At 37.7% G+C, this 27587-nt stretch overlaps 1 protein-coding gene across 1 annotated transcript; it reads left to right on the plus strand.

Annotated features, from left to right (window-relative positions):
- Positions 1-26183, plus strand: LOC5573732 (V-type proton ATPase 16 kDa proteolipid subunit). The gene is made up of 3 exons (XM_001654707.2): positions 1-346; positions 16199-16388; positions 23601-26183. The coding sequence occupies exons 1-3, from the start codon at positions 268-270 to the stop codon at positions 23803-23805; spliced, it is 474 nt and encodes a 157-aa protein (XP_001654757.1). The 5' UTR covers positions 1-267; the 3' UTR covers positions 23806-26183.
- The last annotated feature ends 1404 nt before the right edge of the window (positions 26184-27587 follow it).

Here is a 27587-nt window from a genome sequence, read left to right on the forward strand (position 1 = left end):
TGCAAAGTGTTCGTCGCGAGATTATTCAGCAACCAACAGCAGGCCATATTTGCTAGACTCTGCCAGCCAGTCCAGTCGGTAGTTCATTCAGTTTTGTACAGTGAGTGTGTCGAGTAAGTCATCTTTCTCCGAGACCTCTCGCTCTCCTTGGTGTAGCACCAGAGACCAGCAGCAATCATCCATCAGAGAAGTCAGAAGTTCCAGCGGGACCGAACAGTGCACTCATCTTAGCAAGCCAGGAATCACCCAGCAACCAACCAATCAAAGATGGCCCTACCAGAGGAAAACCCCGTCTACGGACCCTTCTTCGGTGTCATGGGAGCAGCTGCTGCTATCATTTTCAGCGGTAAGCCTACTTTTCCAACTCTCGAAAATCGACTTTTTTCATCTCCGTGGTGATGACTAGCAAAGAACAAGGTTACAACCTGTTCCTGGTCATGTGTCACGGACTGCTACGATGATGAGTGGCCAGGGCGTGTGTTTGTGAAACCAGTTCTTGGACAGTGAACGGATTTCGTCATGGCATCGACAATTGATGAAGGGATAGGCCATTTCGATGTGGAGGAAAAAAGTGAAATTTTCAGTGTTTCCCATGTCTGGTTCGCCTACTTTTCCACTCGCAGTAGGATTCTTCGCGGAATGGTATGCGTGGAACGTAGATGGCCGAGGATTGACAAGAGAATGTGTAGATAGATCGCTCTGTGAATGTGTGTAAGTGCGTTTGAACGAAAGAGTATCAAAGTGTGCGGCGCCCCCTGTTGTTGATTATTATTGATTTTGGGGCCAAGGACTGGATATTGCTAAGGAATCACATACTGACCGCCAAGGATTACTACGATGGGCGATGCACCCGTGGCAATTTTTCCAGGAATTGATCGGCAAAGCAGTAGCACTTTGGGGATCACATGCACCGATCTTCCGGTCACGGGACCGCCCATGTGAGGGGGGGTTTACCATTGACGACGAGTGTTTATGTATTTATGATTGAATATTTTTTCTGGTCTCGTGACCACTTTTAACCTTAAGTTTGATGTTTTTGCTTCAGCTTCATGCTTTTCATGTTAGATGATTGATCTCTGTTTAAGAAGTGATCATCTGTTTGCAAAATGCAATCTTTTCGTGCGGCCCTTAACTGGTTCATTAGGGCAGTCACAATTCAGGGATGGGAGTTTATCCCTTGTGCTCTCGTTTTTGATATCGATTTTTAAGTTGGATGCTCCCACACTCATCTTTTTCATCTTCCAGCAGCTTCGCTGACTCTCATGCCGACGAGAGTACGCCACGGGAAAAGTGGGAGTTTTTTTCATCCTTCGAAGAGCAGGATATCGATTTTTCCCTACTGTCAACGAATTTCTCCTTTGGTCACATTATTTAACAATGTGATAAGCAGTATTAATTGCCATAGCTTAAAAAACAGCCAAGCAAATTCATTGTCATTGAAACGGCTTGGAATTTGCAGCACCTAAACCGAGCAAATCCAAGCAAACTTGAGACGAATACGAATCATGTGACGTCATTGCCTGATTGTCATTCGCCTTCGGCTTGGTCGAGTTGGCCGTGTTTCACTCGCTGCTCCCTTTACTGAATTAGTCAATAGTCGTAGTCGTCGTAGTAGGCCCAACCAAGCACCAAGTGTAGTAGGCTCAGGCTAGATAAAGCTGCACATGTATAGCTTCTTATCGAAGAAGGCCTTCTTTTTCCGAGTGAAACATACCCTAATGATTAGGTGAGTTATCTGTGCCTGGCTTCTACACCGCTGCTGCATATGTCGTCTGCGGTTTACGGTGGACAGGCGCTTGTGTGTGTGCACATTATACACACAAGATGCGGATTTAATAGGAACTGTGCACGACTGTGCGGTGTTCATGTGACATACCACAAGACCAGAGTGACCAGTTATGCAAACTTGGGTGCTGATAATGGAGTTAAGATGCATGTAGTTCAAGCAATTTTTGTATCACTTCAATTCAGAATAATACAAAGTAATCTATCATTTCTCAGATCTAGAGATTTTTTGAGCAGATAGTTGATAGTTTAATATCAATTAAAAATAACTCGATCTACAGTGGGAGAGTACTCCAGGCCAGCACTCCTTTGTCTGCTCGATCAAAATTCTGATTCTACTTCACAAAGAAATTTTAGAAGGTTACTTTGAATCCTAACAAGAATATAGCTGTTGGTACTTCCAAGTGTATTGAGTATCTTCGTGCATGCCATACGACACACAAATGCACGAATAATCAATTAACAATGTAATGAATGCTTTCAGACAATAATTGTTGGGGACACCTAAAACACTATGTTGAGAACAAGATTCGATCTCGCTTATGACGTAACATCAAGAAGTGTAGAATTCTTAAAACACCTGATTTACTGTCAAATATTTAGAGCTTTTCTTGTTTTCTTTAAGAGCTGAAACCTAATTGATCTCTCTCGCTCTATCTACAGTTTATTTTTTGAAGCTTGGTGTACTTTGTGAATAACACAAGTGCTCTCCAACTTGGCTCAAAAACTGCTTTAAATGAGACTCAGACTACGAAAAATCGCTTAGGTAGTTGTTGACATCGAAAATTATAGAAACATACATCGTTTCCATAATTATTCACAAACATCAGCACGTGATTACTGTATGCAATGCTAATGAACGTTCGGCCTGTTCGTTAACTCAGAGCGTCGACAACCTGAATTGTAGAAACATTTTTTTTCAAAGCTTGAAAAATACTCGACAATACTTTGCTTCATTGTCTAAAAGAGATGTTGCAATATAAATCAGATAAAAAAAACATTTGATTTGATTTGAGCATAATTAAACATTTACTAAAAGTCTTCGGAAAAGTTTCAAAGCCAAAATTTATCCAATTGTACAGAATGTATTCTTTCGATATAACTTAAAAATATCTAGCTACCATAGCTACCATCCAGATCTACCTTTGGCTGTGCCAATTGAACTTATTTTAGACAGATTACCGTCGAATAGGCAGAAATCACAAAAGGTTGAACAATAAATCAAAAGATTGAAATGTACTAAAAGGTTGAACATGTTGGAATGTAAAACGGAAAAGCAGGTCAAAGCTTGAAATATGAAAAATAAATCAGGACACCTCAAAAGAAGCACAGAATCAGGACATGTCCTGCTTAATCAGTACGGATGGTAACCCTACGCATATCTGCCAAAGGATACAAACTCTAGTGGAATTAAATTCGGGTTTTTATCCATTTACAAGAAGTTGGTTATGAAATTATTTACCCTGAAAAACGCTGCAAAATTAAAACAAAACTTTGCTTCTTTGCACAAGCAATAGTTAGGGGAACATGGTCCAATTCGGACCTAGTAACAGTTTTTTGGCCATATCTTTTCAGCACGATGAATGGCATGAAAAGTTTTATGTTTTCGAGAAAGCGCAATTCAGCGCGCACATTTTTCTCTCAGAGAGTTTTGTGATAGCTCCTACCAGGACATGGCTAGACATGTTTGAACCAACTTCTCCAAAAGGTCCGAATTGGACCAACCCTGTTCCAATTCGGACCCCCCATGTTCTAATTCGGACCACCCTATATTTCATCGTTATTTGCAATGTAAGTAACAAAATATTACTCAGATTTGTTTGGTATCAAAGATTATTGAACTTTTTCTGCAAGCGCAAGCATAAAAAATGAACTCAATGTATGAGAAATTTCAAACTAATTCGAGTCAGAACAAGCTCAAGTGAAATATGAATTTCATTAAAAAATATGTCGGAAACTTGTTCAAAATTGGGTACGGTCAACTATTCCTGACTCGATTTTGAACAGACTATCGTGTATGGGAGCTATCGAGATAAAGTACACATATTTTCAAATTTTAGAGCTTTTTTTTTATTTATTTTGACAAAATACATTCGAAAAAGTAATTTTGAAGTTGAATATTGTAAATTTTTCCACACATTGAAACTTTGCTATGAAATATCGGGTTGAAAAGGTGAACTTCTATAAGAAACTGAAACAGACAACAAACAGACTCGAAGTCTCGGAAATTCAAGTTTGAGAAGTACCTACTTATATTTATGGATTGAAGTACACTATATTGAAGGTACTGCGTTTTCCTTCGAGCTTGTGAACAAAAACACAGTAAATCGGATAAGGGATAATTGACTGTATTGTTCTTATATACTACTCATAAACGTTTTTTTATAGCGTATTGCCAAACTATTTTATATAAAGTTGGTTGTGGTATTGATGAAGATGCTTTTCAAGTTGCTGATTTATTGATTCCTTTAGTTTTTGGTAATCTACCTCATTTCTTAGATTTTTTGCGAAGCCATTTTCTTGACCGCAACAGAAACAAAGGCACTATTAATCAATATTACAACTTCTGTGATTTTCGATTGAGTCGGGAAGATTTTCACGGGGTGGAGCTCTTAGAATAGACTGAGTACACGTTGAAAAACAAGAGGTCCGTATTGAACCATATCAAAAGGTCCGGATTGGACCAACACACATTTTGAGATTTTCAAACTCGTTGAGCACAAACGGTGCATAGACATATCAAAACCATATGGTCAGATGAAAGCTTAGGCTAGGGTGATTCGATTATAAAATAACACAGATAAACATAATTAACAAACAATAAACTAATACAAAAATCAAACGTAATAACTGAAAGGCGTCAAATTTATTGTGTTAGATCTAAGCCAAACGGTGAGCAGAAAAACGGTACCCACGATCTTTACAGTAGCGCCAGTATTGAGAAATGCTTGATGGTCCGAATTAGAACAGGGTCCGAATTGGACCAGGTTCCCCTAAACTATTGGGTGAATAAAAATTGTAGTGTTTTACCTCGTTAAACACAAATGTTTAACACCGCTTCAAATATTGGACATCTTTCACATTCTGAATGAATATCAACTCATAACTATCATTCTTAGTTGGTCGGTGTTCAGACAAACCGAACTAGACGATATTATCCCGAGCCGGAAAAAAGCTAAGTAATAGCAAATTTTAATATGGATAGCATATATAAGAGATTAGTGAAGAGAGAGCTATGAAGAAATGCACCCGTCTCAGGCAGAAAACCTCTGTAATAAAAAAAATCAAATCATCTAGGTATCTATCTATCAGTGGCGACTCGTAACCTCACTTTCTACCTGTTCTACAACTCTAAAAATGACTATTTCGCCAAATTTAGATTATAAATCAAACAGTTAATTTTTACAAATTTCTAACAAATCTCTACTCAATACATGCAAATTTGTTGCTGAAATTCAAGAATTTCTTTTCATGGAACAGGTAGATTTGAGGTTAGGGAATGGCCACGGCTATCTATCTATACAAATAAAAATAGAATGATGTTTGTATGTCACAAAATGGCTTAATAACGTGCTATCGAATTTTGAAAATTCTTCCCTAGTTATTTCCTAAACTGTATCGAAGTGTTTGTGTATTTAAAAAAAACCCTGGATATTTAACGGTTGGGTCGGAAAAAACGGAAGTAAACGGAACTGTCATTTTGTACGGAACGTTTCATGATGTTTTTCTACAGACTACTACATGGCAAGACAAAGTTTGTCGGGTCCACTAAGAAGAAATATTTTTTTTTGATAATGATATCTAAAATATGCTCCTGGAATAACACTGGCATATCATATTGAGCTTTTGTAAAATCTGACCAATAGCTGCGAGCTATTCATTTGATTTACAAACAACAAATTTTGCTCAGAAGTTCCTAGAACAATATTTTGATATTATTTTCAGATCTTTTAGTTCATATGTTAATCAAATAAATATTAGGTTTTGATTGACAGAACTTTGCTTCTATACCGGATTGCCTTGTAAAGATAGCTCAAAAACTCCACAATCTCCAATTTTTCCGATGCAATTTGTATTAGATGTCTTATCAAATGGATAACGTTCCAAATAACGGCAAATAATGAGAGTATTTTGTAGTTTGGAATGCGTGGATTACGTTTTTCTGAAATCGTTGAAAAGAACTTGATTTAGCGTTTATTCTGACTTCACACCGAACTGTTTAAAATTAAATAAATAATTTTGCTTATATTACAACTTATTCCTGCTTTTACTGACCTCGAACTCGTAACATTGTTACGATCCGCAGTGCCAACAGTAACATTGATGACAATCAAATGCCATTATGAGAAGTGTTGCCGCTATTGGTGATCAACAGTGAGGTTAGGTTGCGAAAGTTTTTCAAATTAAAATGAATATTTACAGTTTCCTGTGTCTTAATTTGCAAAATTCTTGTCGGTTAAATGATTGTGGTGATTTTTCTTCCAAAGTTATAACTAGAAATTTTGATTAAGATGCACTAATCCTTGTTCTAGAAGAGTGCCATCTATGCATTTTAGCTTTGCGTTAGATCACCAATAACCAACCCAGCAGGTTTATATAATCTTTTTATTGTTCAATCAGGTAATCAGTAGTGTTGGGCCTTCGTGTAGCATCGAATTCTCGACTATAGAGACCTAAAAAAATCAAAATAATCTGCAGCTTTTACTTAAATTAGCCAGGACAAGTTTGATCTTTTAGTACTGTGGTGCTTATAATTATTATTTATCTTTATTTAAGGGCTTTTGGCTCATAGCGAGTTCGTCATTTGTCTTGCGGGTCCGAGAGCGGAGGGGTATGTGTTCTAACTAGAGTGTCCATTTCCCGGTCATTTTGCTCGTCCCGGGATTCGGGACAAAAATGTAAGCTTGTCCCGGGAATCTCGGGATTCCCAGGATATCAGTACTAATATCCTAATATTTGTCGAATTACGGGATTTTTTCTCCCCGGATGGACACTAGTTCTTACTGCTATATCAGGCCGGTCCCCGTTCGCAAGATTAATAAATGCGACCAGTAGAGTAATATCATTGCTTCATTGAAATTTTCATTAAGGGGACACGGGAGACCGTGTTATTTTCCCTATCTTTTGTCTCACTCTAACAATTATCATCAAAACTTTGCCGAAGCAAATCTCGAGTTTTAGTGAACCGATGAAGCTGAAAATTTAATCGATTGTGCACCACATATATAGAATATAGTGATAAATTTTTCACATCCATATATGGAGTGGTACTTGAGATCTGCTTCTTCAAATGGATAGGATGATTATAATGACGTCCCGTGCGGCCTTAAGCTTAAATTATTAATAAAATGTCGATGTTTATTAAGCTCATCGACTTTTAGATCAGATAAGCCAAAGCTCATAGAATATACCGACTAAACATACGAAATTACAGAAAGCAAACTTAAAAAATCCTCAGGAATTGCTATTACTTACTAGTATTCTTAATGAGCTCGCTTAGAGTCGGATAAAATCTCGCTAGATACTCGTAGAAGTCAGCAAGAAATTTTTACGATTTCAACAGGGATCCTCAAAATTTCTCTGGTTTGAGAGAGTCTTCCCAAGATATCAGATTTCATGGCTTTCTGCGTTTGCTAGATGGGAAGTAGCGTAATTACAGAGCGATACCACACTGAAGCAGGCTCTGACTCATAGTAAATCTTTTCAAGACTAAAGCTAAGTATACTGGTTCGTTTAAGGAAAATAAGAACAATCCATGATCGAGGTCAAACAATTTTCAACAAACAAAACATATATCAAGCCAAACTTTTCAATCCGACGTATCTGCAAAAATAAACAAATCGAGATTTGCTTTGCATGGGCTTGACAAACGCATAATCTACCTATTGTGTCTATAAAAGTATTCCTACATCCATTTTTTGATTTTTAGAAATAAATTAAAATTATGCCCTATGTGCACTTTACTCAGTGTTTTTAATTTGGCTACATACACCCTTCGTTTGCAAAGCGACTCAACTGTCAACATTTTTCATGCTAGCACATACACCGTACATATGCTCATAGTAAAGCGACCTATATGTAGAATCAAAACATAAAATTTCGAACACCAGATACGTCATACTGCTTCCAAATCACTAAACATGTTGGAAATCGAGAGAATTGGATTTCCACAGTTGAGCGAGCTGACGGGTCGGCAAACTGATGTGGAACATCATCAGTATTCGGTTTAAGACAATATTTTTTTTTTTTTTTTTTTTTTTTTTTTTTTTTAATATTTTTTTTTTTTCGAGGTCAAACAATTTTCAACAAACAAAACATATATAGTCAACTGCGTACCGCTATCTAAATAAATATATTTCCCAAAAATCAAACATTGTGCAAACTTGTGAAATCTAACCCTTAACCCTTAACTCTCCCTTACTAGATATTCCGTAACTCGATATCGAGTTAGAGAACCATAGTTAAAAGTGGCTTTCATGGCTACCTCGATGGTCCCTTGAATCGCAATTGCACTGGTTTTGTATTAAATAAATCGATACCTCTCTAAGTTTACTTTAATTCCCATTGTAATTCCAATAAAAAAATCCAGCTTAAGAGGAAAATAACCATCATCGTTTTATAGTTTTTCAAAACCAGTTTTTCTATTCAAAATCGAAGCAATGCTCATGAAAATCTATCACTGCATTACACTTGCTGTCTGTAATGCAGTGGGAGATTTCCGTGAGGATCTCCCCAAATTTTGAATGAAAAAACTGGTTTGTCATTTTTGATGATTGCTAATGAATGAATGATCGATTCTTGAGCCTTAAGACCTTCGCTTCACTTTCAACCAGTAAGAAATGACTCAATGATCGTTCTGAGCAAATACCTACTCATGTGTGCACCTAGTACCTACTAAATACGAGCACGAATGCTATCATTTTTAAATGCCAGATAACCGCCGCATCGTGTCTGCCGCCAGTAACGTAGCACTTTAATTGCTTTCACATGACACGGTGAGTGCGATGGGAGATGCCTCGGCGATGATATCTGTAGGTATACGAAAATGAGCAGCACAGGTAATTCCCGCCACTTCACCAATCTGTTCAACTGTGAAGCCCAACAGTGTATGTGTGTGTGTGTCAGTGTGGACACGCAACGTCACCTGCAGTAGTCACCTGGCCTCTAAGTAAACTCGAAGACCCGAAGCTCTTATCACTACCACATGACGGCGGGATTTATTGTTTGCCTATAATAAGCACAGAAAGAGTCATGTGAGCGTGGGGGTGGAAGTGGAATGCAATCATTTGCAAACAACAGTCGAATTATGTTGAGTCATTGATATATAATTCGATACGCTTCGACCTCTGGGCGATCGTTTCGGGTTTTGGTAGTGGTTTTGTCACATGTTCGCGTTTTGCTTGGAATATGGAAAGTTTGTGGGAAAAAGTACACGCGAGTTAGCGGCTCCGGAAAGCTTCACTTTATATTAGGGTAGAAGCATCGGTTTTAGACAACCCAAACAATGTTTTAAAATATATATGGGAAATCCTATATGTACAGCAGATACGCCAAATGTAAGCATTCAAATTTTTCTTCTTCTTGGAATTACGTCCTCACTGGGAGGGACAAAGCCTGCTTCTCAGCTTAGTGTCATTAACTGAGAGTTGTATTTGTCAAAGTTGCATTTTCACATTCGTATCGTGTGGTAGGTATGATGATACTCTATGCCCAGGGAAGTCAAGGAAGTTTCAGTTAAGGAAAGATCCTGGACCGACTGGGAATCGAACCCATACATCTTCAGCATAGCTTTGCTTTGTAGCCGTGGACTCTAACCACTCAGCTAAGGAAGGCCCCTATAAGTTTTCAATCAATATTATGTGTGAAAAATATAGAATATCGCATTGAAAATTTCGTTGGTCAATATAGGCAACCAGAACCAGTTTGGGCCATAGATTTAGCTTCGGCTCCTAAATTAGCCAATCACAAAGATTTCTTGTAACAGTAATTTAATTAGAAGTACCATGACCAGATTGAATGTATGGAAAACCAGAACGGAAACGAATTATTTTTTCTTAATTTTTAATCCATTCGGACGAGTAAATTAATATAGCTCTATCATGTGGATGTGGTCTACCTAACACGAAATGCTGATTGGCGAAGTAAACCAGTGTATAGAGAGTAAATCATTTAGTCGTGTCTATGAAGGGATTTTTGAAAGAAAGTGTTAAACAACTTCTTTTGTTTCTTTCTGCAAGAAAGAGAGAACTTTGTAGCACCACAAGAGAGAACTTTGTAGCACCACAAAATATATTGTTAAAGATCTTCTAAGAACACTGCGACAAACTGTCAATGGTAGGCCAGTAGAATTAGCTCAGTAACTCTGCTAAGAATTGCCTAGTATTTAGCCACGACCATGTCAGGGAGTTCAATAAGAAATATCCCAAAAGAATTTTGACATTATTTCGCCAGAACTCATGGCTGATATTTGTTGAGAAATGTGCCAAAACTCTGCAAAGCATTTGGAATGACACTTTGGTACTTGTATCGGATTCACAACCTTCTGGTCTGTGGAGCATTAGATTACTTAGTTCTTTCCCAGGAGTCCGCATATCCACAAAGGATAAATAAATCTAGTCAGAGAATAATGAAGGATATTTTTATCATTGGCAAACCGATTCAGTAGTAATTTACCAGGTACACCTAGTTGGTCAAGTATTTTTAACAGAAATATGTTAAAGATTTCATTGGAAATTCACTCAGGATCTAATAAATATTTCATAATATACAAAATGGATAATCCCCTAGGGTAAAGAAATTTCAAAGAAAACTGGCTTGTCGTGAGTTTACTGAAGATCGACGTCTTGCATGGAGTAAACTACCAATCATAAGTATAGAATCGCATATACCATACTCTTACTGAATATTACAGCACCTTGAAAAGTTGAGCCTTAATATACCTAAAATTAATATTTTTTCGGGATTCTGAAGTGCTAGATATTAGAGTGGTTCAAAAAATAAAATAGTTTTTCTCTCTACCACCGCTTGTTCCGCTTGATTGGGAGTGTGCTACCAAAAATTTGAGCTTATTTGGATTAAAACTGAGACTGCACAAGCCCTTCAAAGTTTGTGTTTTAATTATTATGGGAAAAGCAAGCAGTTCATTAAATCGGTCATAGTGTTCGCCCATGTGCTCTTCGGGGTTGGAGTTAGGTTGGTACTGTTAAAAAAATGGAATTTTTTTGATGAATGTTTTAAGAAAACTTATGAAAAGGGGAGCGGGTCACTTGGCATAATGGACATTTGGCATAGCCGAAATTATATCCCATCTTTCAAAAGATGCCTGTTCTTGATGAAAACATGTTATGTCAAATGAGCGTTTTGTCAAGTGTTGAAATGGTTTTATGCCAAATGACCAAAGTCCTGTGAAAAGTTATCATTATATCGGCAACAAATTTCATAAGGTATATTCATGAAAAGTACAAAAAAATTGTGCATACTGGAATCGATCCAAGAACGTTGAGATAGTTAACCACGTGACTAACACAACGGCTATCAATGCTTGGAAATTTCATGTAACTAAACTCTGTATTGCAACGATTCAATCCTTTGGTTGGATGAGTTTACCACAAAAGGCCAAAAAACCCAAAAAGCCGAATCACAGAATGCCGAAATTTTAAAATAAATGTGAGTAAAAGCCACAAACATTGAGCACATTTTTCTACTAATTATGGACATTTTTACAACAGGATAAGGCGGGACAAGATGCACAAGTAACATTACTAGCAGAATAAGAGTTGAACATTACTAGCTGAAATATGGTTAGTGTTTTTAGGGTGTGACAGTTGGTCCATTCTTAGTTGACACACCCAAAAACATTCTATGATTGGAGCTTAACCCTCTAATACCCAAATTTTTATTTTCGATCTATATATCATTTTAGTTATCTAAAATCGTTCTAAACACGTTTTGGGCAATGATTTATTTTTAATCTAAAATCTATGAATTTTGGTTTTTGATTTTTATAATTTTTATTTTTGAACATCCCTATACTTTTTCATTTTCTTCTAGTTACTGATTTTTGGCAACAATAAAAATTCAAGTTTTCACGGTACTTTTAAAAATAATAAATTTCAAATATTTTTCTGAAAATATTTTTATTTTCCGTGTAATTAACGGAAACACAGGTTTGGAATTATTTTAATACCACCAAGCCCTTTTTCTGTTATAGGTTAAGGTACAATTTTTTATATTACACGTTGAATAAACCCTAGGCATTTGTAGGTTATATAAGAATACAATTTTTCAAACAATTTTCAAAAATACAAAAAAGTTTCAAAAGTCATAAAAAACTTTTCTTATATGCGTGTTATGAGTCAAGGTTTAAGCCAAAAATAAAATCATTTTGATTTCCGAGCTACGAATTTCAAAGTGCACCCCGTCTAAAGGCGGGGTTGTATATTAGAGGGTTAAATATTTTGTTGTATTTTGTACAACATAAGTGTTAAAACCTCGCGAAAACTGGAAGGGTGTACTGTGTCTTTTCGATTTTGGCAACATGCCAAAAAAATCCATTCCAAAATTTAACGGTTGTTTTAATTAAAACTTTTATCATTAAGGTGATCACGAATTAAATTTACTGACAACACATGGATTTGTTCTTTTCAAATCCAAGCTTTATTCTTTAGGTTTGTAACTTCAACTCGGCCTTCTGTGATTCGGCTTTTTGCGATTCGGCCTTCTGTGAAAATCCCGTGAAATTATTATGGGAAAAGCAAGCAGTTCATTAAATCGGTCATAGTGTTAACAAGATTAACAGCAAGTTTCTTATTTTTTTATTTGAACTCATGGTAAAAATTACCGAGCTTCAGAAGAAATTTTAGGCAGCGTGACGTCTTTACAGATAAAATTTATTGAACATTACCTACTAATTTCATGAAAATAAGCTAGTCGGATTAATTTTAAAGTAGTTTTTTGTCAGAATGTCATGATTGTTTTCTGTAACAGTTTTATGGAGAGTATTTTGACAACAGTTAACTCTCCAAAACTCGATATTGAAGGGACCATCAAGTTACAGAACACACAAACAGTGAAAATGAGATCCAAGGGATCATCGACTTACTGTGTTTCTCTACCTCGATATCGAGATACGGAATATCGAGTAAGGGAGAAAGAGTTAACTATATTTTATGTCTAAGTCAGTTTTGAAGCCGCCCAAAACTGTTAATTGATTCTTGAACTTCTTTGACAGATTCTAACAAAATATTTGGCACATATCCCTCCAGCATCTCTAAATCTCTGCATCTTAGCTTGCTATTTGTTCATCAGAAAATCTTCCAGGACGTCCATCCATCCGGGAAAAGCGGGAGAAACCCGGGAATTACAAATGACCGGAAAAATACGGGAAATACCCGGGAGTTTAAAGAATATCCGGGAAAACATGTATTGCAAACATAAGTCTACCGGTTTCTTTAAATTTCGAAATAACTTCCAGAAGGTGCATGATTGTCTACCACTCGTACTTCTCACTATCACTAACTTTTGGAGAATTGGTAGAAAGGGAGTTAACGATTAAGATCTTCTATGAAACATTTCTAGAAGGGTACTTAGTTATCCCAGGCAAGGTTCTTTGCAAGATTTTTCTTAGATTTCTATTCAAATTCATGGCAAATTTGTAATAAGATCTTTGCTGAAATCCTAACGGAAATGGAATGATAATTGACTAGTTTCTTTAAAAATCTTTCTGAAAGATCACTGAAATGGTTATTAGTAGATTGGTTTTAGTGGATTCTAGGCTGAGTCTGCTTGAAATTTTTAGTAGATTCGTAGAGTTTAGTGAAAAGCTAAGCAAAAAAAATGTACGTCTAATTGCTTGGGGGATCTTCTGTAATCCTAGACAGATTCATGAAAAGTTCCGTTTGGGTGATTTCTGGGGTTACTTAAGAAACTGATTCTAGATGGGTTAGGTACTAGTTTGACTATGACAAAGTTCGTATGAGGCCCCTAACGAGATTTTTTATGGATATCTACAGATTCACAGCGAATTCTTCCAATCATTCTGAACAAATTTTATGGCAGATCTTTGATGAATGAGTTTTGTTTTGCTGATCTGGGCTATCATTCTTCAAGCCAAGAGATTCGAATTTTTCCACCAGGTGGCGCTAGTGTGCATGAAACTTTTGTATTGCAGATAACTCAAAAAAGCAGGTATTCGCAAAACAAAAAAAAACTCATGCTCACTAGCGTCGCATGGTGGCAAAGTTTCAAATATCTTGGCAAGAATAATGATAGTCCTTGAGCTACTGAACAACTTTGCCGAAGACGCCATTTTTCTAAGTGGTCAGACTCCTGAGATATCTGTAAGACAAAAAATAAAAGTTGCCTTCACATTAGTGCCTTCTAGCGGTCAAATTCCAAATTGACTGAGGTTCCAACTGATAGCGATCCACCTCCAGATCAACTTTACTGATGACCCCATGTTTTGAAATTATTTGGATTTTGAGATATATCGATTTCAAATTGTACTCTACTCCTACCGTGTATAGTGCGTTCATTATTATGCGACTTCTATATACATTTGTTGATTTCACCGCATTATAAAGGGCCATACTGCAAACAATAACTGTTGAGTATTGTTCTTAAGAAGATTCTTGAGGAATACATTTTGGTTTGGTGTCGATAAATATCTTTGTTGTAAAATGACAGCATATAAATCACAGCTGTTGTACAATGTACAGAAGCGCGACAGCCAGAAAGTTAAAGATCTAAACATTGTGTACAGCTCAAAGTCTTCAGGCGTACACAGCTGTGTTATTTTCTGAATATTAATAGTAAAGGCAGAATTTCATACAAAATGCCCAACTTTGGTTCCCTATGAGTAGTGTGTGGTCTTTCGATTCTGTTGCATGCTTTTGTGGGATGAGCGACGGAATCTAGACCAATCGTGTTCGGTTCGCGTTGTGCGAGCGTGAAAAGATATTCGTGTCCAGTCGAGAATGGACTGCGAACTGGTGAGCTCGTTTCATGCTTATGCTAATACATTTGGCACCGTTACGTTTATTTAATTTTCAAACAAACTATGGATGGATCGTCACTACAAGTGTTGACGTAAACCCTTATTCCTGTTAGTTAGTGTTATTATACACATACCTTTCAATTTCTGTAATTACAAAAAAAAACCCTTTGAATAGTTCGACATTATGAATGTCGACGTACTTTTTCAATCTTCTACAAATAGCAGCCATCAAATTTTCATCACGAGATAAAAACTCAAAACTAGTTTTGAGTATGAGTCGTATATTACCTCCTTATCATGGAGCGCATCACCGACCGAAGGTGACTCCCAGATCTTTTCCCTCCCTCCCCTCATCAATCACCATCCTTCCCGTGGTGATTATGGAGATGCAGAGGTATTTTCGGTCTCTAGAAGCAACAATCACTACACACTAATATTCCTTCCCCATCCCGACTGACTGTTAGGACTTGGCCGGTGCCGTTATTGATCAATACTATGAGAGCTGCTAAAATGTGTAGTTTGAGAGTAAGCGGAAACTCTCATCCCTTATTCATTTGAGTTCTTACCAGTTCCGACCAATCCCATTAACATCAAACATCACCAACTCTTGCTTGCGTGGACGGACCAGATGAAGCAAACCAAAAGAACAACGACGAATGGACTGATGATGACAATACATCGAGCTCATCCACCGAGAACAATGAAACAACAAACAAGCGACGGCGATCGAGGCGGGCGAACAAAGATAGTGGATCCAAAAAGACTTGCTCGGATCAGTGTTTCCCAAACGCTGGTCTAACGGAAATCGGTTCACCTCCTGGTGAAAAAAATAAAGCATTATCGGATCTCTGATCTGAATAGTAATCGGCTCTGTTAAGCTGGGTACGGCGAATGAGCCTTTAAATAAACGAATTGAAAAAAAAAAAAAAATCCCATTAACATGTACAGTCAGTCTGTGCTATGCTATCCTAAAATGCTCAACTTTGGTTCCCTATGAGTAATTTTGACCATCTGGTATAAATCTTTTCGATGATCTATCGTTATACGAAGTCATTTCGCTTTAGCGAAACAAAGCTCTAATAATTGAGTACAATAAATGTTATCGTCATTCTCTTTCGTACTGCAAATAGAAGAAAATTTCTTCATTTAATGTCGCTACGCTGGTATCGCAGACAAATAAAGCAGCACTCCACGCTTTGAATCGGTCAGTCTTTCACAATAACGTTCAAACTGATTGGTCTTTTGTTTCCTCGTAAATGTATGTATGGATTGGCTGTGAATGATCGAGTGACGCATACGTAACAATTCGTCGACGTTGCAACGATTGTAACCTCTTCCCACACACGACAGTCAGCAAACTACTAGATACTAAACGATGACTAATCCATTGCTTGCATTCTGCTTTTTTCTCCATTCTAGCCCTCGGAGCCGCCTATGGAACGGCGAAATCCGGCACAGGTATTGCCGCCATGTCGGTGATGAGACCTGAGCTGATCATGAAGTCCATCATTCCCGTTGTCATGGCGGGTATCATTGCCATCTACGGTCTGGTCGTTGCTGTCCTTATCGCCGGTTCGCTGGATACGCCAACGAAATACTCGCTATACAAGTAAGTATTCTTTCTTTGCTTCACATTTATGTACCATATCGACGAAGCTACACGCAATAAGGTATCCAAACTAACTGGTTGACGCAATATTCGACTTTGATTCGAAGACAAGACGAACGATAAACAAATTGGGACATACAAAGAGCATTACGCCCCTCCTCGACGTCATTCACACGTTTTCCTTCGACTCGCCTAAGGGATCTTGGTGTTTGTGCGGCATGTGCTCCGTCTGCCTGATGCAGCGCAGCAGCATGCATTATTGCATCCGTTCATTCATCGTTCGCCGAAGGAACGAAAGTTGTATTCCACTTCCTTAGTGAGTACCGTAAAACGGGGTAACTTTGACAGTTTTTTTTTTCGAAGAATATTGATCATTTTCTACATTCAATCTGGTATCTTAGTTATCGATTGCAGTTTATTGCATAACGGTCCAATTGGATTGGACCTATAACACAGCGTAACAAAAATGACATTTTTGCTTGTCTCAAGGATCAAATTATGTGTCTCTAGTAGATTTGGGGTTGCTGAATCTGGTGCCATTCTCAGAAATGTTCCAGCACGTCACAATTTTTAGCTACAGGTCGCCAAAGTTGTATAAAACACTGGTTTTATTAATGTTTACATGAAATTTAAAGTACAACTTATCATACTTTTTTGTAATCTTATCCACCAAACATGCAAAAAAGAACTTGAACTTTCATTTCAGACATAATTTGATTGAAATTGCGCGATTAAATTTCGATTAAACCGATTTTTTCAACATGCTTGCAGTCTCCATACAAAATTTTTCGTTTCTTCTATATGGCAAAATACAACAATTCTCTAAGCCATCAAAAAATAACTTTTCCGTATCGAAAGTAATACAAACTTTGATGATAAGTATTGTTATACACATAAAGTTTGAATTCTGTGGCAAATTAAGCCAATATATTACCTTACAAGCTGGCAAACTTGCATGCAAGTTGGCTGAAATAGTCATTTTTTGCATTTTCAACAGTCAATATCTCAAAAACTAGACGTGCTATGATATTTCTGAAAACAGCAATGCATTCAGCGACCCTTAATTAAGTGAATAGCGGTATTTTGGTGCTATAGACAAAAACGTGTTCCGCAGTGTAATTTATTATGTAATTGAAATTCGATTTTCAGATCTGTGATAACTTAGATAATGGCCATAGTAATACTCTTTACTTTTGCATTTGTTTAGCTTAACTGATTAACAGAAAAAAATGTTATTTCGTTTGCTTTGGACTATCGATGTTAGTCGCATTATCAAAGAAATCCCATTTCACGGTACACACATTCTCGGTCGCATTGTCGATCGTCCGCGAAAGCGAGAGAGGAGTATGCGCAAAGCTGACCTCTCGGGCCTATCGAAATTAGGTAGTCGCTCCCGGAATGTGAGATTTCTCACGTCCATTGTCGGTTATCGGATATACCGGCGGGGCGGCACGTCAATTGGACGACGATCCGAATTCAATGTGCGTGTGTGTAGAACAACATGCGAGGAAGACACATATGGTAATCAAATCGTTTTGAAGAAAATAGATTTTGATACGCAACGATTTGAGAGCGATCGTTAGCAGCACACGAAATCGATTGGTTTCTCCTGGACGTGAACTTGCGGAGAGTAATTGTTGGCCAAGTTCTAATTGTTTTCTCGACGATTATCGTTGGGCGGCTAATTATCTGGTAATTGACAATGGCGATGTTCCTATTAACCTCAAATCAGGGGAATTAGACATTCAAGTTTTCAAGGTCGGGAAGCACGTGTAGTGTTTCCAAATTTTATTTTAATTAAATTTAATCAAAACATTCAATTGAGAGTACATTAGCCGTAAGGATTAGGACTATTTTTGAAGAAATAGATGGATGAAAATTTTAACTAGGAATGTCCACTTTTCTCATTATTAAAGGAGCCTGAGCAGTATGATTCATTTCCCTTATCAGGCAGAATGGAATCAATAAACAATCCTTTGTAAATATTCATTACATTACTTTTTGCGTTAGACGCAAAATAAAACGTTTATAAACAAAATTGAAATGCGAAAAATGTTTGTTAAAACCACAGGGCGCTATTCACCGCTCATCTTAACCCATTTTACGAAGCTGGTCAAATTACAGGATACCTGGTTACCTTTTCAATCATCGTCATCAGTTTACGCGATGATGATGGTTGATGACTGTGCGCATTTCTAGCGTAGCTTTTCATACAGGCGAAAACTTAATTGGAGAATAATTATTAAAATGTTTCTGATCATAAAAGTTTCTTTTTATGTGAAATGTCACTGTTTGGTAAGATGAGGCGTTGTTAACAATGACGCTGAATTTTATCACAACAAAATCCCAGGTCTCCTGTCAATTGACGCCGTTGCCACGGATCAGTTGTTCCAAAACGTCTAATAATCGTAACAAGGCGACATATGATAGTGTGAGCAGCGTAATTGCTAACATTTTCATATGTGATTTTCTCTTCTTTTGATCATAGTCTGTTCTTTCTAATCACGTTGTTGAACTAGTGACCTCCATGAATCGATGTTCCATGACTTGTTATCGACTCATGGAACCATACTAAAATCAGAATTTCATGGTGGCTCCCGTCAACCAGCTTTCCGTCGCCTTTATGTTCCATTATTCGATATTTCCATGAGTCGATGGTCAGATATCGATTCATGGAGATTTGACTGTAAAAGCATTGTCATGGAGAATTTTCCCTTCTTTCCTACGTAAATTATTGGTATTATAACTACTAACATTTTCATCGAAGATTTTACTTTCTTTTGAACACAAGCCGTTCTTTTAAGTAGCAAATGCTGAATTACTTTATGCCAAACGGTAGTAGACGATCGGGAGTGATACAAGGCATTTTAAACAAAATGGTAAATTTTTACATAGGTTTAACATTTTTCCCTCGTTGCTGTAACTAATATCTTTCGAATGATGAAGCATAAAGATCATCTCTGGGACATTCTTCATTTTTATACTTCCATTTTAAATACTGCCTCCAACCGTCGATCCACTACTGGAACACGACGGCAACTATTGGTGCAAGGGAGCAATTTTTTTTGCGTATACTTAATTATTTATACAACTTTTTGATAGAATAAAAAGCTGAAATTTAGCAAATCGAATAAACTAGAGGCGATCTATCCACCAAAAATAACACATGTCGTTTTTATCGAAAAATGTACGTTTTATTCCATAGTTCAATCTACTGGTACATTACAACCATTGGTACTGGCACCCTACTTGCAGAAGTTCACCTGAATCGATTGGATGACAGCTGAAGAATTTGGGTAGGCATAAAGTGGGTGGCACCGTCTAATAGGAGACCTGATTAGAGATTATTCTAATACGCATAATTTTTTTTTTAATATGGATACAGTGGATACGAGTAACTGACACTGATGAATGAAGGCTACAAGTGGTAGTCAAAATACGCGTTTCTGCCAAAGATAAGCAATTAGGGCGGATTTAAAAGGCACAAGGTACTCCAATCTACTTTTTTGATTCTCTATTGAAATTCTGCTCAAAGGGTTCGAATACATTAAAAAGAGTTTAAAGTATTCCGAATCAGGTAATTCGGTTTATCACAGTTTCGAATATCAATGTAGCTCTGGAGCTATCACAAGGAAAAGAGGAACTCTAGATTCTGTCAAAAATTACACCGAAATGCGTCCACTAAAATTTATAGGTACACGGATTTTCTAAGAAATCCGTCAAACATGTTTTTACAAATACCAATTCATCCAAAATCTCTTGAAGAACTTTTCCACATCTTTACGACATCTGCAAAACCTCCAGCGATGTCCAGAAAAAAAAAACGCTCAAACCTCTTTATTCAGCCAGGAAATCTTTCAAGAGTTCATTTTTCCGGAGTTCACTGACTTGAAATTTACATATGCCTTCTTGTTCAATCTTCTCTTTTTTTTTTGAAGAAGAATCTTCAAACCTCTAACGAAGCAAATTCATCGACCACCTTCACTGCCCATATTCGCATAACAGTCCCATGCTCTAAACCAGTTCTTACACTGTGTTAAATGTCAGGCTGGGATCTGACAGCAATCCACACATTTGTTTGACTCGAGAATGCCAGCCCCCCTTGGTCGATTCTGTTCACAGGAGCTTCTGGGTGTCCGTATAAGCGAAATTGGAAGGTGTAACTTAAGGCCGCACGGGACGTCATCAATTTGAAATCACTCTATCCATTTGAAGAAGCAAATCCCAAGAACCACTCCATATATCGATGCGAAAAATGTATCACTATGATTCTATATACAGTTGTGTTCAGAATAATAGTAGTGAATGCCGATTTTCATACAAAATGCTCAACTGTGGCATGCTGTAACTTTGTTTCCATATGAGCAATCGCCATGAAATTTTGGCAGTGAACTACAATTATACTCAATTTAATTATCACAAAATTTTCACACTACCGGCTAAAAAGTTAAGCACCAGGTGAAATCGCACAAAATAATGAGATCCATACACTTTGATGATTATTGGTCATCCTTATCGCCAATAAATGGATGGGGCAAGTGAAGTTAAGTTTTAAGCTATAGATGAATCTTATCAAATTAGCTAAATTTATCGAAATTGTGAGAAAAGCATTTGATAGTTACACTCTTGATCCATTAATTAGCCTATAAGTTTCCTAACGATCATACCAACTGGAACTCGTCCTGTTCACTGTTTCTACTTATTTCCCACTAATTGCCGTAGCTTTGTACTACAGAAGGAAGAAGTTCTGTGTCACAGACAAGCAGGCGTAAATTATTCGCCCATTTAACACAATTATTATCACATGGTGGCTATATCTCACAGAATAGATCATGCGCAACAAAACCTTTCGAAGGCGCTAGTGTGAAACGTCAAACACTAATGAAAACCTCTGATTATAAGATATAAAATTCGTAAATTTGAAATGCTCGTTCGGTCGATGAAAAAACCTAACAGTAGAAATTATATTCATCTGTGGTGAATTCCACCACATTTTTCAAAAAAAGTCTGTAGCACAGTCTACAGTCAAATCCTCTTCTCACGCTTTCAAAGAGACGTGGTTTGGAAGAGCTCTGAAGATCACTTTTGGGAGGCAAACAACAGCACATATGACTAGCAGATGTAACCAAAAGTTGTGTTGCCTATTACGGCAAGGGCCGGATTTACAAATGTGGGAATCCATGGGGCCACAGATTTGTGAGGGCCTTTTTCCCAGAAAACTATTCTGATACTATAAAATAAACAAAATATCCCTAAAAACTTTTTAGGTATTTATCTGGGTAAGGTTCTTATTACCAGATATTGGTTTTGAACAGCTCCAACAAATGTATTTGGTTTAAAAATACTTTGAGATTGGAATTATTATTGAAAAATAAAATTTTGAGATTTGAAAACGAACCGAGGTTTACTTTCTTTGCAATTCAATATATCTTCGCAGCTATTCAGCAAGACCAAGCTGAGGGTCGTGGGTTCGAATCCCACCGGTCGAGGATTTTTTCAGGTTGGAAATTTTCTAGACTTCCCAGGGCATAAAGTATCTTCGTACCTGCCACACGATATACACATGCCAAAATGGTCATTGGCATAGAAAGCTCTCAGTTAATAACTGTGGAAGTGCTCATAAGAACACTAATCTGAGAAGCAGGCTTCGTCCCAGTGGGGACGTAACGCCAGAAAGAAGAAGAAGATATCTTCGTAAATTTCATATGTTTTCCCGTTCAATTCGTGTGTTTAGGGCTTATTCATGCACCTCCAAAATGTTCAAGTGTTCTTTCGGTCAAATTAGAGTAGTGAGGAGGGCAATGTTCATAGTCTTTATGCAATAACACATTATTTATTTGAAGTTTTGGAAGCTTTTAAAATTGTTATCATATTAGTAGTATGTAGATTATTTTTTAGAAGGTTCGTTTGACAGATACGACTAAAAATCCTTTGAATTCAAGCTAAAGCCTGATTCGCTGCTGATTCACAAGGGTTTGAATCTCAAAATTTCTGAATAAGCGCTTATATTACGCGTTACAAGAAAAAAAAAATATTCCTGTGAAATCTAAAGCAATCCACCTACCGGTAAATTTTCCACCAATTTAATTTAAGCCAACCGTGACATCGAGGCATTGTAGTTTTATTGACTTCTTCTTCTTCTTTCTGGCGTTACGTCCCCACTGGGACAGAGCCTGCTTCTCAGCTTAGTGTTCTTATGAGCACTTCCACAGTTATTAACTGAGAGCTTACTATGCCATGACCATTTTTGCATGCGTATATCGTGTGGCAGGTACGAAGATACTCTGTGCCCTGGGAAGTCGAGAAAATTTCCAACCCGAAAAGATCCTCGACCGGTGGGATTCGAACCCACGACCCTCAGCTTGGTCTTGCTGAATAGCTGCGCGTTTACCGCTACGGCTATCTGGGCCCAGAGTTTTATTGACATCGAATACAATTTGTCAGGTTACCGAAAGCCCAATTTACAAAGTGGATAGATAGAGGGTTGGAACAAAAAAGTAATTTATTCTTCTCCAACTCCTACAGATATCCACTCCTCGTTAGAATTGGTCATCTGGACGCTATAAGGTTCATACAACGTCTATGTCTATGGGTTAGATTGCCTACATCTTATTTCAACGGGTTTGAGGATCCATTTAGCTCATGGGCGTTCATAAGAAAAAAATACCGCACTTACTGTCAATGAAATGCATCTTCACTTCTAAAAAACTACAATGATGTGGTGCGTTTGTTCTATGTAACGTTGCCATGATACAAATGTGTTATCACAAGCATGAAACGAGCTCACCAGTTGTTATTCCATCCTCGACTGAACAGTCATAGTCTCGATATCAACACGTATAAGCTGAGATATGAAATCACTCCGCTGGTGCGCGAATACGAATGCGACAGCTGTCGCGAAACACTATTCGTAAATTATGCAGGATTATGAATAAGGAATCGTTCTGGTGAGCTTCGATCCCACGACTCGCCACGAGACAGAGTGCACCCACTAATAACACCACAGAAAGGGTAATCACGTGCCTTACCTTAACCTACACCAATACTACTCCTTCTATGGGGTACAAAAGTTGAGTTATTGTCGGAATGACCTTAGAACACAGAAAACACTGAAAATTTGAACTATTCAGACAATGACTTGAAATCGATTTTCATATTCACAAACATTCCTGAACGAATCTAACACCTTCCGTCTTCTCTTTCGTTTCGCAGGGGCTTCATCCATCTCGGTGCTGGTCTGGCTGTAGGATTCTCCGGTCTGGCCGCCGGTTTCGCCATCGGTATCGTCGGTGATGCCGGTGTCCGTGGTACTGCCCAGCAGCCAAGACTGTTCGTCGGTATGATTCTGATCCTCATTTTCGCTGAAGTCTTGGGTCTGTACGGTCTGATCGTCGCCATCTACCTGTACACGAAATAAGCTGCTCCAGAGCGAAACGCCACGCACCCTAAAGAACGAACAACCAACAGATGGTCCATACGTTACGCCCGTTATCATCACCCATCACACCAGACCTCCGTCGTATCATCTGTTAGTTATCACCGCCACCCTCGTTCGTAATTATCATCCAACATCGTTTTACCATCAGTCGAGGCACGAAGTACGAGAACAAAATAGAAAGCTACTGCCACCGACATCGGCAGAGACAACATTTACCAGAAACGTCGAGAAGCGAACAATCTTTTTTAAGACACAAAGAGATGTAAGTTAAAGTCACTCAAATATTATACGTTCTTATCGTGTTGGAGAGAGTGGTATCGACCAAGATCGTCCACCAGATGCCCCTAAGTTAAAACTTCCGGAACTAAAACAAAAGACTATGTAATTTATGTAAAATATTGTATTTAATTGTTAAACTTAATTTATGTAAATGTAAATTTTGTCCCACATATGGAAAATATGGAGAAGAGCAAACAAGATGTCAGCGAGTGCCGCTTATGGGTTATTCGGTTAGATTAACTGTACAAAACAAGGCCGTAAATCTAGATAATGTCAGATGAGATGCACCACTTCATAATTTATTTTTCGCCCATATTGGACGACGAGGTGAGGCCGTACCGGCGTATAATGACTTTCAAAGTAACCCGTAAAGCAGGCACTGCGCTCCCTTATTTCAAGTTGCAAACATTCGGTTCAGGTTGTTCTACATACAATGATAATTATGGTTTTTTGATCCCACCACAAAATGAGATCTTTTCTGTGGCTTCACAACATCCAAATGGGTGTCTCCGCTCCCTGGCGCCATCTGTTTGTCAGTTGGCAACAACTTGACTCCTAGATGGCGTTGGGTGCGAGGACCTTGAGAGAAGAAACGGAAGATAACATTATCTCTTGAATAAATTTCCCACAACATCTTAATTGAAACGCAAGTCACGAAAGGTTGAGTCTGTGATAAAAGCTTCCATCACTAACAAAAGAACAAATGTCATCTTGATCACTATAACAAAACAGCTATTACAACGAAACGCATCCCATCAACTCAACCGAACACCACCCTCCACTAACATCTGGGAGTGCGTTTCGTGTGCTCAAACTTGCTTAAGAAGAAACGTGTTTTTTGTTTTACGTACCGGAATGTTTCTCCCGCGCGATGCTTCGTATTGTTGAGGCCGACCAAATTAGGGCGAAGAAAAAAAAACGATGAACTACAAATACAACACCACCAGTAACATTTCACTTTCGCGTTCGTTACATATAGTCGTTCATAATCATTGGTAAGGCACAGAGAGTATATTAGAAAAGGAAAATCCTACAAACAACCGAAACCTGTTCTATATTCTTAATGTAAATGTTCGTAAATACTTTTTGTTTTCTTCGCGTAGGTTGAGATAAGAAGAGGAAAAAGAATACGCAAAACATCCTGTATATTACAAATTGTGATGATTTATGATTGTTTATTAAGAACACTAAACTGACTAAGAGAGAAAAGACGTTGAAGACCATCTCATCAAGATTTAGAGCAAAACCACCAAGGAACCCAAGTCCAACTGGCAAATTGAAGTGAAATGCTCTGCCATCGGCCCTCCGCCATCTACCGGCCGGTGGCAGCAATCTCAAAAGACAAAAGACACACACACCGATACAAAACGACACACACACAAACGCTGACAGTAGATTTGATGAACTCACCATCTAACATCTATCATCAATCGCAGTCAATCAAAAAACGGAAACCAATGCTAGCAAACCTAGTTCCTTTCCCCCAAATCCTGCGGAGGCGTATGTCGTGCCTGGACGTGGTCCGATACGTTTGGATGCTGAAACGTGGAGGTCACGTGCCACGCTCGATCCTCCGTTGGAAGGGATGTCCTCGTCAAAGAATTCCCACCCATTTGGGACCGTCTGTATAAATTAACACCTTTTCTGCGTCCAGTGGGTGGAGGGTCCTTAAACGAGGCAGAACCAGTTTTCCACGAGCATTGGCGACGTCACCCGCAAATCTCTCAAGAGAAAAACCAAATTATTATTGTTGGAGGGGGGAAACCACCTTTGAAGAACGTCAAAAACATCTACCAATCAACCAACCAACCCAACATCCCAAAACTGAAACCGGATAAGATACAACAACTACTTATTAAACGTTTGCCAACTACCAACAAGATCTTGGAACGAAATAAGCACCCCCTTGTTTTGTTGTGAGGAAGCTTTAAGATCCTATAAACAAATACTTTAAATATTGATAAGTTGAACAAAACAACAAAAAATTACACACAAACCGAGAAAGAAAGAAATCTACCGAAATGACATTTGAACAGAAACATCTGAAGAGAATTCAATAAATTTAACTGAAAAAAAAACTCCAAAGTGTTTGATAAACATAAAGAAAGAAACATCCATAAACTGCTCATGAACTATGCAAGAAGCTTTTTACGAATGTCGATCCCTTCTCCTATTTCTAATAAAAAATGTGGCACTTGACCACATACCTAGTAGCAGAATTACAAATAAATGCGTGTTGTTTCCAGTTACATTGAGTCTTCTGAACAACTTAGCTGAAGACACAAACTTTTTAGATGGTTAGGATCAAGAGACATAACCTGCTGGAAGGCATACATTTAGATGCATACTAAAATAGGTAACAGTAGAATTGCGCAACATCTTGTGAACGATAATAAATCTTCGAGCTGTTCAGTGTATAATGCCTATAAGTAAATGAAAAAACGAATTTAGTACTATACCATTTAATTCCACTAGAGTTTGTATCCTTTGACAGATACGCGTATTTCGACCTCAACTGTAAGGCCGTCTTTAGTGTCGTCCGAAAAACGGATGCATCGCAAAAAAAAGGATCATGAAGAGGCTGTAATTGCTCAGGCGCAAGAAGCTATGGAACAGAACGACATGCGACGGTTCTACGAATCCGTCAATGGTGTGCGGAAAAAAACAGCGCCGTCTCCCGCCATGTGCAACGACCGCGAAGAAAATTTACTGACGGATAAAACAATGGTGGCCACCAGGTGGAAAGAGTACTTGGAGTCACTGTTAAACGGAGATTACGGAAGTGGATATGGTACCGTGACCTGCTCTAATTCCGTGTGTTGCCTAATACCGTGAATTTGGAAATTATGTGGATTTCTAGCATATTATATTATTTATTTTTCTAAATGATTGTCACAAACGTTAGCACATCAAGTAGTATTTAGAAAGCCATGACAAACTTGAACTAAAGTTGCACACACAAACAAACAAAAATAATGTTAGAATGTAATAGCCTTGTGCCAACACACGGTATTAAGGACTGTTCATTTTATAAACTGGACACTTTGTTTATGCTATATCTTTTTTATTTATTGATAAAATCGTAATCGGTTTTCTGTGCATCGTTCAACTATTATTCTACAATGTTATGAAAATATAAAATCTTACAAACTGCTTTTGGTTGAAGACCTAAATAGTTTTTACAAAAACTCCTAAGAAAAACGGTGCGTCAAAATTAAGCATTATTTTTCGCGTAACAAAAATTATCATTTTTACGAACAAATTGTGTGTTGGTATCCTTTACTATTCTACTTAACCCTCTAATACCCAAATTTTTTATTTTCGATCTAAATATCATTTTTAGTTATCTAAAATCGTTCTAAACACGTTTTGGGCAATGAGTTATTTTTATTCGCAAATCTATAGATTTCGGCTTTTGATTTTTATAATTTTTATTTTTGAACATCCCTACCCTTTTTCGTTTTTTCTTGAAGCCTCTTCTA

The sequence above is a fragment of the Aedes aegypti genome, chromosome 3 (genome assembly GCF_002204515.2).
Source record: "Aedes aegypti strain LVP_AGWG chromosome 3, AaegL5.0 Primary Assembly, whole genome shotgun sequence".
Taxonomy (NCBI): domain Eukaryota; kingdom Metazoa; phylum Arthropoda; class Insecta; order Diptera; family Culicidae; genus Aedes; species Aedes aegypti.

Coding starts and splice junctions, on each gene's coding strand:
- LOC5573732 (XM_001654707.2), top strand. CDS start 268: ATGGCCCTACCAGAGGAAAACCCCGTCTACGGACCCTTCTTCGGTGTC. Junction 347..16,198: donor TGCTGCTATCATTTTCAGCG/GTAAGCCTACTT, acceptor TCTCCATTCTAG/CCCTCGGAGCCGCCTATGGA. Junction 16,389..23,600: donor ACGAAATACTCGCTATACAA/GTAAGTATTCTT, acceptor TTCGTTTCGCAG/GGGCTTCATCCATCTCGGTG.